This window comes from Narcine bancroftii, chromosome 11, assembly GCF_036971445.1.
Source record: "Narcine bancroftii isolate sNarBan1 chromosome 11, sNarBan1.hap1, whole genome shotgun sequence".
Lineage (NCBI taxonomy): Eukaryota > Metazoa > Chordata > Chondrichthyes > Torpediniformes > Narcinidae > Narcine > Narcine bancroftii.
The window spans coordinates 77,297,901-77,310,446 of NC_091479.1; the positions used below are offsets into that span (position 1 = coordinate 77,297,901).

Genomic DNA, 12,546 nt, shown 5'->3' on the forward strand with positions numbered 1-12,546 from the left:
CATTTAGCTACACAGTCAGGCTCTGCAATGCAAGTGGTTCATTCAGCTGGAAGACGCTTTATTGTCAGTCCAGTTCCTGAGAGCAGACTACGTGAACCAACATTAAGTATGGGTGTCACTTCACTGAAAGAAACTTCAACAGGTACTGTTGCTTGGTAAATGATTAGAGGACAATTTTTTTTTCTGCTGTTGGATATAAGATAACTTGTAAGGTGCAAGTTGCTGTGACAAATAGCAATGTTGAATTATAGGAAGAGCACAGGCAAATAGGAAGAGGTCATAAGTAGTTTCAGGTGAGAGGATAGAAGAGAAAAATATTAGTGTTGGGGGAAAATGACAGCTCTCTGATAGGGAAAGAGGTGGGAAGCTGTCGAGGAGGAGGCAGATAGTGAAAGAGACCCTTGGAAATTGGAAAAGAATGTTCATGCTGTCTGTTTGGAAATGGCCCTGCTGTTTCCCCAATTTGCGGGTATCCTCGGTATGGCAGTGCATGAGGCCACTTCACATAAATCTGCAGGGGTCATTTACTGTCTACTATAGCCATCAATGAAATGCAAGTGGCAGGACTTTCCATTGGCCAACCATTTCAATTCCACACACTGACATGTCTGTCCATGGTCTGCATTTTGCTGATTCTATTTATCTATTTGCATTTTCTGTGTTAATTATACCCAATTATTTGATTCTGCAATTTTTGTACTTGAAGTGTTGTATTTCTAAAATTCTTTCCATTTACGACATGAATTTCACCAGTTCAAATGAGTTTCACATTTCCAGCAATGAGCTTTATGAATTATTTTGACTCAGTTGTTTAGCGTTTCTGAGTAATTGGATATGGTTACAGGTTATTTTGGTGCCTTCAGCAAACATTAAATCATTTTTAGATATATGAAGCAGAGATTATAACAAAGGGCTATCACACATCTTTTTATGCCAACAAGTGCATATTACAGTCTACTAATGAATTCACAACTTGTATCAATGGCCCACCTTGTTTTGTTTTCTCTTTTAATAAATTAGTTTATGATGTAAAACCCCAATGAGTGTCTTCTAAATGCATTCATAGGCTCTCCTTTATCTACCCATGACTTTTTGGGTTTGAAAGGATTCATCTTGCCATAAATTTAGACATAGAGCACGGTAGCAGGCCATTTCAGCCCATGTGTCTGTGCCACCCAATTTACGTACAAATGTTGAGAGGAAACCAGAGCCTCCAGGGAAACCCATGCAGACATGGGGAGAATGTACAAATTCCTTACAGTACAGAATTCAAAGCCCAGCCCCAATCGCTGGTACTGTAAGGACGTCACACTTACTGCAATGGCAAAAGTGCATGCAGTGAATAAAAGTGATAAGTTTTACAGGTTTAAATTTCAAGGATCTTGTTTTATGGAAGCTTTACTCAGGATAAAGGTGTCAACTTTCTGAAAACTGGTTCTTTGAATAGCAGAAAGATTAAAACAACTGCACAGAAATTGTCAAATGCCACTCTATTTGTTCTAATTGAGATTTTCTTTGTTTTACAGCTGTTTCCCATAGTCACAATCTAAACCTGTCACACTCTGCATCCTCAGTGAGTTTGCAACAAGCCTTTTCAGATTTAAAGCACAAATCATTTCAAGAGGGCCCTAATACTGCCCCTCCTGTCTTCAACCAAACTATTCCACCTTTTTCTGTGGTACATCCAGAAATGGCTAATACTGGACAAACAATTAATACACAAACAGTAGTGTCATCCTCAGAACCAACTAATCTAACAGCTGTCAGTTCACCATCAGCAGAGCAGTTAATTAATGAAACTGTTTCTGGTGTAACTGCCTGTAACACTATTTTACTGCCTCCAATCTCACAGACAGCTCAGCAATCAATTGGCAACATCTCTGCTAATGTGAGCATTCCAAATTGTGCATCTCCATCACAGTCAACCCAGCCAAGTCGGCAAATAATTGGAGGCGCTGTCACAAATGTTCCTCCTCCAAGCTCTGTATCTCCACCACTAACATCACATCTAGTTCAACATTTGATTGGAGGAGCTGCAATCAGTGGAGTACCTTCAACTTGCGTCTCTCCATCTTCCTCTCAGACAGTGAAGTTGCAAGCTTGTCAACAACTTAGTAGCGATGCTGTGGTCAGCCTGGCAGAATCGTCGACTTCACTGAATGCTTTACAGGGTCAGGCAGATATTTTGCCTAGTACAATCCAAACTGAAGATCAGCAGATAGGTGGTATTGGCACAACTATGGCAGTCTCCACATCACAATCCTCATTGCCACCCACATGTGGCATTCAGACTGCTGTGAGCCAGTCCATTGTGGTGCAAACAATTAGTGCACAAAATGTTACCCTACCTCAAACTGTGAGTGTTTCTATGCCTCTGGCAACCCAGATCTCTGTTCCTGGCCCAGTGTCTGCACAACCTATTTGCAGTATTCCTTCTGTGCAACAAACATTGGTTCATAATCAACCTCAAACAGCTTTTCTTCCAAACCAACCCCATACTCATTATTCTGAAGTTGACATCGAGTTGAATACCAAAGGTACTGGCATTGATGATATTAAGAGATTGGATGAAAAACTTCGATCATTGTTCAGTGAACATAGCACTGGAGGGTGTCCTCACATTTCAGCACCTTTGGAGATGGGATTGAATGTGGAGTCTGCTACAATTGATAGTTTGATTGCTGCAGGAAAAGTAACTGGTATCCCAGGGACTTCAACAGTTACTGTCCCATCCTATCCAGTTGCCACCACAGGTTCGATTATGCCTCCTTCGAGTCTACCTCTGGGCCCTACTGGACTTCCATTAACTATCCAGCAAACTTTGACTCCTTCTAGTTATCCAGCAGTAGTTCCTTCAGTGTCCAGTGTCAATTCAACTGGAGGGCGACCTGGCACGCCACCATCCAAACCACCACTTGGCAGATTACCAGTAAGTGGAACCAGATTTCATAAACAACATTCATAATTTAAATGTTAATGTGCAAATGAAAACTGCATGAATTCTAAAAATGCAGCTTTCAAATATACTTATTAACATTTTTGAGAGAATTAATGTAAGCATTTAAAGCCTGAGTTCTATTAAATCCCTTTTTGTTTTTCATCTTCTCCCCTCTTCATTAATAATTCAACTCTGTTCAATTATTTTGCCACATAAATATTTTTCTTTGTCATGCAGCATTCTGTAAAAGCTGAACAAAAAGAAGCTGGATGTGTCCCAGAGGGTCAGGCAGTGTCTATGGAAATAAATGGTCAATCAACATTTAGGGTTGAGACCCTTTATTGAGACAGAAATGACAAACTATTTCCATACATAGATGTTGCATGACCTGCTAGGACTCCACAAGCTTCATTTTTCATTCAAGTTTCCAGCATCTGCTATTTTTGTGTTTCTCATTCTGTAAAAGGTGGCAGCCCAGGTTTTTATTGTCTGGTGTCTGTCATTGGTTCTTTTAAACTAAGGGAATGTAATAGCATTTAAAACCAATTCAACAGAGCACTTAAAGTTCGATACATGAGAAGACTCATCTAAAGTGCTGCTGTTTTGAGGTTAAGTTCATGAACAAGGAGAAAAATTACCACCATTAAACATCAAAATTGTGTCCAGGTTATATTTTGAATGCTTTGTACTGATTACATTAATTTATTTTATTTGTATGTTACGTTGTTTGATGAATTGCTAAGTTCCTTGTCTAATTGGAGCATACTGCTTTTATGAAACATTGGGAATATTTTTTAAACCCAATATTTGCTAAGTAATTCACACATGTCCTTAGTTGATGCAACTCCTCTTCCCATTCATTACTTGTAGGTGCAACAGCTAAGTACGGAAGCTCTTGACCAACAATTAAAACAGGCTCTTACTCCACCCACTGAGCAGTTGCCACCTTTTCCAGGACCTTCACTAACCCAGGTGCAATAATATTACCCAATGTGCTCTTTGTGAATTTATTACTCTGTATGCCATGCCTTTTGCATGCGAGTCATTTCTTGATTGAAAAATATCTGATGCATGTTTTTATCTTGCTTATTAATACATAATTGTAAGTCATTAATTATTTCTATGCAGTCAAGCTAAACTTCAATGTAAACCACAATTTGGATAAATTGCTCCTTTTTCTGTTCATTAAATTTGGATATATGCAAACAAATATTACAAAATATCTTTTAACATGCATGTAGCAACTAGTGGGCTTGGAGTGCTCAATCCATCAATTAATTTTCTGGATTAGTTTCTTTTTAGGGAGTTAGGAAATCATAGTTGAGTTGAGTTAATTGAACAAGCAATTAGCAGGTAAATTCTGCCTGTTCCTAGCTGCTCTTCATTGGTTCCTTATTCCTCAGTGTCTTAAATTCTGAATGCTCAACTTTCACATTTGATCTCTACACTCTCAATTAGAATTTCTTCCTTGTGTTTTTCTACCCCTTTGTAACCAGATAATTGTGGAAGTTGTTTGATTCCAGTCTTTTTGTGTATTTCCCTCATTTGTAATGTTTTGGTGATCCTTCAATTAGTGTGTTGTCCTCATTCCTGAATTTTCTTTTCCAATTTCTTTGCTTTTTTTAAAAAAAAGATTGTCAGCCAGACTTCAGGTTCCAATTCCCAAATAAAATGGCAGCATTGCCGGAGCTGCTGTATCGGCAGTACTGCTGCTGGTGCAAAACCTGGAGAGCAGAGATAGTACTGTTCTGATGGTTTCAACCACCTGGTCCTAATGACGGCAGGTCTATACAAGCTTTAAACAGCTTGCTTAGGCCTTGGGTGCTGAAGGCTTGCTGATCAGGTTGGGTTTGCATCTGGAGCTTGGGTTACCGATAAGTGAAGAGGAGTTTGTGTATCTGCAGAGACTGTGGGAGCACTAGAGGTGAAGGGGCTCTTGGTTCTCTTGTACTGTAAGGGCTGCCAGGCAATATGAATGGTGTCTCTGTGTGTGTCTTGTGGCAGGCAAAAGTTGAGATATATCATGTATGTTACATTTTCAGTTTATTACGTGACAAAAAAGGAACTTTGAACCAATTCTTCTTCCTTGTACTAATCCCAGAAACAAAACTTGACAGTTTGAAGTGTGGTCTGTTTTAGCAATTCTATTTTGGAATTCACAAATTTGAAAAATGTGATAATAAATTTGTTGTCATATACATTGTACAATTTGCGTGTATTTCTTTTTTTTGCTGCAACCAAATAGGAACTTTGTAAAAATAACACTACAATGGCATAAATTAAATTTAAACATAGCTAGTAAATAAAAATAATAGGTAGATAATATTCAGTTACAATAGTGCAAGGAAAAAAGTGGCTATATAATAGTGCACACAGTCCTTTTTGTAGTGTCAGCAGTCTATGATTAGTGTAACAAAGGGAGCTTCAAGAACCTGTTAGCTATTGGAAAGAAGTTGCTTTTGAACCTAGAGGTGTTGGTCTTCAGGCTTCAGTACCTTTATAAAACCACAGAACAATATACCACAGAAACAGGCCCTTCTAGTCAGTGCTGAAAAATTATTCTCCTTCGTACCACTGACCAGCACCCCAATCATAACCCTCCATGTCTCTCCAATCCATGAGCCTGTCCAAATTATTCTTAAAAAGTTAAAATTGAACCTGCATTCACCACTTCAGCTGGCACTTGTTCCACATTCCTTCCACTCTCTGCACGAAGAAGTTCCCTCTAATGTTTCCTCTGAACCTTTCCCCTTACACCCTCAACCCATGTCCTCTGGTTTGTATCTTACCTAACCTTGGGGGAGGAAAAAAGCCTACCTACATTTACTCTGTTTAGACCTTTCATAATTTTAAATACCTCTATCAAATCTCTCCTTATTCTTTTATGCTCCAGCTAATGAAGTCCTAACCTGTCACTCAGTTCCTGAAGTCTGGGCAACATCCGAGTAAATCTTGTCTGCACCCTTTCTATCTTATTGATATCTTTGCTGTAGTTAGGTGACCAAAACTGCACACAATACTCCAAATTTGGTGATCCAATTTACCACATTATCATCCAGATAATTGATTATAGATGACCATCAATCATCCCAGCACTGATCCCTGAGGCACACCACTAGTCACAGGCCTCCAGTCTGAGAAGCAGTCATCCACTACCAATCTCTAGCTTCTCCTGTGTAGCCAATATCATATCCAATTGACTAGCTCCCCACGAATACCAAGCATTTGAACTTTTCTGACTAAACCTTCCATGTGGGAACTTGTCCATGTAAATAACATCTACTGCTTTTCCTTCATCAACTTTCCTGGTAACTTCCTCAAAACTTTATCAGATTGGTTAAACTTGACCTACTATGTACAAATCCATATTTACTATCCCTAATCAGTCCCTGGCTATCCAAAGATTTGTTTACCCGATCCCTAAGAACACCTACCAATAACTTATCTACTACTGACACCAGGCGCACCAGTCTATAATTTCCATGTTTACTTTTAGAGCCTTTTTAAAACAATGGAGCAACATGAGCTAACCTCCAGAACCACACTTGCGGCTAAGGATGTTTTAAATATTTCTGCCAGAGCCTATGCAATTTCTACACTAGTCACTCTCAAGGTCCGAGGGAATAGCTTGTAGGTCCCTGAGGATTTATCCATGCTTGTTTGCTTTAAGACAGCAAGCACCTCCTCCACTTTGATCTGTATAGATTCCATGACCTCACTGCTTGTTACCTAAAGATATCAGTGAGAACATGTTGGGACCAAGGTGCTGGGGGTCGTTTCTGATGTTGGCTGCCTTGAGTCAATGCAGTAGATAGGAGGTTAAAGCCTGTGATGGGCCTGATTAGTTTGATACCTTCTGGATTCCTGGGTATCAAATGGGCTGTGATGCAACTGGTCAGTACACTTTCCACCAAAGTTTGATAAAGTATTTGATAACGTACAAAAACTCACGCTTCAGACTTCTTCGAAAGTAGAGGTATTGATTTGTCTTCATGGCTAGCTCTGTACTGTCTCCGGAGAAGCCTTCCGATATACAGTCACCTACGAATTTAAAAGTTCTTACCCTCTCTACCTTCATCACATCAATGTGATAGGTGTGTCCCTTGACCTCGCCTTCCTAAAATCTACAAGAAGCTCCATGGTCTTGGAGATGTTGAAGCCAAGATTGTTGTTCTGGCACCACTCAACTAAATACTCGATCTCCATCCTGTTTCCTGACTCATCATTTCTACAACAACTGCAGTGTTGTCAGCGGATTTATAGTTTCTGTTGGAGCTGCACTTGGCTATGTAGTCATGAGGAATAGCTTCACAAGCCTTGGGGTGCCCCCTATGTAGATGGTCATTGAAGAGGAGGTAATGTTGCCAATCCACAATGATTGATATCTTCCAATGGAGAAGTTGAGCATCCAGTTACAAATGGATAAACAGATTCCAAAATCCCTTTGTTTGGTCATAGGATTTGGTGCTATAATGGTGTCAGTGAACAACTGTCTGAAGTAGGTGTCCTTGTGGTCCAGGTGATCTAATGCAGAGAGAAGTGCCAGCAAGATGGTGTCTGCAAATAGAATTGATTCAGGTGTTGGAAACTGAGTGCTTGAGTGTTTTGTAGCATTCCTGTTAGATCCACAGTACATTTGTGCCCAAGAAGCAGATGGAGCAGCAGTTGAGAAGTTTGAAAAAACAATTTTGATTGTTTTGAATTAATTTTTTTAGGAAGTTCATGATTAATTCAGTACATTACATACTCTGATTTTTGTATTGCCACCTCTTCCATCTTCCTTTCTGACACTTCAGTGGTACACAAGCCACTTAGTCTGAGCTTCAGTCTTACACTTCAAGAAATAAAGGTATTGATTACAGTTTTGGTGCATATGAAGTCTTTGAATCACTTTATTTGGAAGGTTTTTGATTATTCTGCAAAATGATTTTTGAATCTTTCAGGAAGTTTCATTTGCAGCTGCATTGAAACAAGTTGAAATAATATTAGTAATGTGCTTTTGTGGGAGAATGGGTTCCAGCTGTATATTTGAATTACAGATAACTTATAAAAGTTTTTGTTCTTCAGTCGCAACAACCTTTAGACACTTTGGATGCCCAACTGAGACGAGCCTTGAGCCCAGAGACTGTTTTGAATATACCTTCAGTGCAGGTGAGCGTCAAAGTTTTAGATGGCCATATTCTCAAATTTTTCTAGGGTGCTTCAATTTGCTAACTTTATTGAGTGCAGCTTTGTCATGTTTGTACTGACAATAACCACACCAGCAATGCAAGTATAAGACAGCTTTAATAAACTAATATGTACACTAAGAGGTCTTGTCTCTGCAAGTCGAACCTGGAAGGCTGGACTGTAGCTCAGGACTGCTTTATATCCAAGGTCACCGGGATGACCCCTGGTGACTTAGTGGTGTAATTGCATATCACCACAATGTTAGTAAATTCAGGCCACTGAAACAATAAAATAAATAACTATTTACCTTATCTATGCCCTTCATGATTTTATAAACCTCTAAGGCTATCTGACCTTCTGTGCTTCAGGGAGAAAAGTCCCAGCACTCCTTTATTATTCAAACTAACCAGTCCTGGTAACATTTTCATGCGTCTTTTCTGCATCCTTTCCAGCTTTGTACCTTTCCTTTGCTGGGTGACTTCAAATGTGCACAATACTCACAAGTGTGATCTCAATGTCTAGTACAGTTGTAACATGATGTCCCTGCTCCTGTATGAATTGTCCTGACCGATGAAGGCAAATATGCTGAACACCTTCAACACGCTGTACTTTCATGGAATTGAGGACCTGCACCCCCAAGTCTATTTTACAGCACTCTCCCAAGCCCTACTATTCTCCTTGTAAGTCCTGCTCTGGTTTAACCTACCAAAGTACAACACCTCACACTTTTCAGCTAGTAGTAAATCACAAAATTTAGACCCTATGGTGGAGAAGCTCAGCAGATCAAACAGTATCCCATATGTTGCAAAGACAAAGATACATAACTGACTTTTCGAGCTTGAGCCCTTTATCAAAGTAACTGCAGCATTTTGTGTTTTTACCACACACTTCTCAGTTGAATTCCATCTTATGTTTCTTGGCCCATTTTTCCACATTGACTGCATCCTGTTTCATTACTAGATAACTAGCTTCACTGTCCACTATACTACCAATTTTAGTGTCAACTGCTTGACTTGCTAACTGTGCTAAATTCTTTGTTGTCAATTGTTAATATAAATGACAAACTACAGAAAATCCAGTACTTATCTGTGTAGCAGACCATTAGTCAAAAAACATCCAGTACCTCAAATCTGAGTAACAGCCCACCACTCCCATTTTCTATTTCCTACCATGAAGCTAATTCTGTATCCAATTGGCCAGCTCCCCCTAGATCCCATGTGATTTGACCTTCTGGATCAGCCTACCGTGTTGGACCTTGTCAAAAATGTTTCTAAAGTCAATGCAGATAATGTCTGTGGTCCTGCTATCATTAAACTTGGTCAGCTCTTCAAAAAAAATTTCAAATTCATGAGAGACAATTTCAGTCACAAAGCCATGCTTGTAGCATGGTTTCTATCTTTCCAAATCAAGTATTGTTTTCAAATACCAACTGTTATACGAAAGATTAGGAGAAAATTCCATTCACTTGGCAATGTTAGCTGCTTTTTCAACTTTTCTTTCCTGTTTTGTTGTACTACATCAGGACACTGACATTTTTGATGTATTCTATCTCGTTATGCTATTTGGTCCCAACTTTTTCATTGGTGTAAGACAATTAATGATTCTGTTCTACTTGACCAATTCTTTTATTCATCTTCCTGTCCTTTTGGTTACAGCTTGGCCATTTATTATTCTCCAATAGTTTTTTCATGTTGCAATATGTTTATTCAATCCAGTGGTTCTTCACCAAAAATGCTAAAATTCAGAATTTTGCACTGTCCTGCAGCCTATCATAATTTCAAAATAATGAGCATAATTTCAGCTCTTGCTAGGACTGACCATCTTTTTCAAGCTGAAACTACTGGTAAATTTTGAACCCAATAATTGATCCAAAGGCATGACTGCTACTTTACATCTCCAGGTCATTGCACAATTATGTCCCAATCTAGTGCCATCTTATTTCTGACCTTTTCTGGTGACAAACACACTTCTGAAATGCACCTCCCAGCCAGTTCCTAATTCTATGCCCACATGTTTTGGGTGTGCTTCCATAATTGACATCCACGTTGAGCTCCATGAGTAAAACAAAAGTGTAATGACATAACACATGAAAGTAATAATTAATCTTTATGTAGTTAAGTTTTTATTTACTTGCCATGCAGATTTGTCTTGTCCTATATTAATGTTGGTAATGTATCTCCAGAGCAGCGTAGAAATTATGCCCTCTGAGTTGCTGCAACTGCGATGGAAATTTATGAAGATTAGATAAATGATGAAAACTCAAACCGACTGTTTTTAAGATTACATTTTCATTAAATGGGCCTTGTGTTGTCACAGAATGTGGTTCCTTTGAATGGCGCAATGGTGTCTTCTGTTCAGAGTTTTATGGCAACCAGCTTGCCTGCAGAAGGTAAAAGAAAAATTTATAAAATTTGTTCTGTGACATCTGTGGTGGGTTTGTAATGTTTGTAATGTTTCCATGGACTATTATGAATGTTAATTTCTGTTGGGATAAAAACACATACTATTTACTCAGTATGTAAGATGTATAGTGGATGATTTAGTAGATAGCAAGATGTTAGCCTTTGAGTTATGAAACAAAGCTTGGGTAATGTTTTTGAGATTGAGCATGCACAAATGAAGCTCTGAATTCTGATACAGATTTGGGGATGGGAAAGGGATAAAGGTCTTGCTCATTTCATGTAAGTTTTGAAAGTCTATATCAATTAAAATCAGTAATATATAAACCGAAGGATATATTTGCACCACTTAGTGTTTTTATTCATGCCAACTAGCACAAGTTTGAAAACTCAAGGTGAACTATTGTATTTTTAAGTACAGTTAGTCAGTTTTAATCTTTTCCTTTTCCAACCAGATCCTGTTACACAGCTCAATGATAATGTGCCTGACCCAGAAGACAAGTCTGGCTCTCATGAGGAATATCTCTTTCCAAGAAACACAGTTAAAGTTACTGCCATTGGAACTGGAGTTGTGAAAATGGGTCGTTTTCAGGTAGGTGAAACATCACAAAAATGAAACATCACAAAAAAAATTTGGTGGTTGTTATTCCTTTATATTTCTTCACAAGTTATTTTGGAGTTCAATCTCAAATAATACACTTTTGCTACTGCAGTCAAGGACTCTACTTGTAAGTTTTTTTTACTTTCACTCTGGAGTTTTTTTAAGCAGCTTCAGCAAAAACAACAAAGTATCTGGCTTAAGCACTCCACTCTAATTTCTAATATTTTGTGATACTCTACTGCTTTTATTCTACCCATTGTTAAATAGTAGGATTACATTTCTGACCGCTTTCATTGCGAACTATTGTAGAATCAACATGCTGGAAAATGGTAACCATCCAAGCATCTCTTTAAAATCATTGGAATAAACAGTGGCCTCCATAATGTTGGGGCAAAGATATTTTTTCTTTATTTTCCCCTGTGCCCCACAGTTTTAAATTTGTAACAAAAAAAAATCATGCAATTAAAATGCACATTCCAGATTTTGTACAGTTATTTGTATACAATTTGGTTTGACTGCATAGAAATTACAGCATTTTTTGTACATTGTTCTCCCATTTCAGGGCCCCATAATGTTTGGGACATTTGGCAAACATCACAGGTGTTTGTGATTACTCAGGTATGTTTAATTGCTTCATTGGTGCAGGTATAAGGGAGCTCAGCTTTTGATCACCTTTGGAGATTATCGTTGCCATTTTTGAACCTGGGGACCAGAGTTGTGCTAATGAAAGTCAATAAAGCCATTACGAAGCTGAAAAACAAAAATAAATCAGTAAGACATGTCGCCCAAACCTTAGGAACCAAAATCAACTGTTTGGAACATCATTAAGAAGAAAGAGCATACAGATGACCAGTAATCATGAAAGGACTGGTAGGCCAAGGAAGATCTCCATTGCTGATGACAGAAGAATTCTCATCAAAATGAAGAAAATTCCCGAAGTGCATGTCTGACAGATCAGAAACACTCTTCAGAAGGCAGGTGTGGATGTGCCTATCGCTACGTCCGCAGAAGACTTCATGAACAGAAATACAGAGGCTATGTTACTGTATGAAAACAATAAGATAGCCATAGAAACAGAATGGCCAGATTACGGTTTGCCAAGAGAATTTAAAAGGGCCGACAGAATTCTGGAAAAAGCTCTTGATGAGATCAAGATTAACCTATATCAGAGTGATGGCAAGAGCCAAGTATGGCGACATAAAAGAACTGCCAAAGATCCAAAGCATACCACCTTGTCACAGGTACTGGTACATTTGTCTTCATTGATGATGTAGCTGCTGATGGCGATAGCAAAATAAATTCTGAGGTGAATTTGAACAAACACTTCCAAGCTCATTGGACGGCACTTCATCTTATAGCAAGACAGTGATCCCAAACATACTGCTAAAGAAAAATGAGCTTTTCAAAGCTTAAAAACTGTAAAATTCTTGAATGGCCAA

General features: G+C 38.6%; 1 protein-coding gene across 18 annotated transcripts in view; it reads left to right on the forward strand.

Moving 5' to 3' along the window:
- Positions 1-12,546, forward strand: part of wnk1b (WNK lysine deficient protein kinase 1b) — a 162,525-nt gene that overhangs the window by 115,070 nt on the left and 34,909 nt on the right. For 17 of the 18 annotated variants that reach the window (XR_011346613.1, XR_011346614.1, XM_069903493.1 and 14 more), the window contains 6 exons: positions 8-142; positions 1,527-2,929; positions 3,809-3,910; positions 8,006-8,089; positions 10,424-10,496; positions 10,962-11,098. Coding sequence is in view for 16 of the 18 variants with exons in the window: in XM_069903493.1 (XP_069759594.1) it covers positions 8-142; positions 1,527-2,929; positions 3,809-3,910; positions 8,006-8,089; positions 10,424-10,496; positions 10,962-11,098 (1,934 nt within the window). In the remaining 2 variants the exon portion in view is untranslated. The remainder of the gene's footprint in view (positions 1-7; positions 143-1,526; positions 2,930-3,808; positions 3,911-8,005; positions 8,090-10,423; positions 10,497-10,961; positions 11,099-12,546) is intronic. The other variant, XM_069903502.1, reaches the window with a different exon arrangement.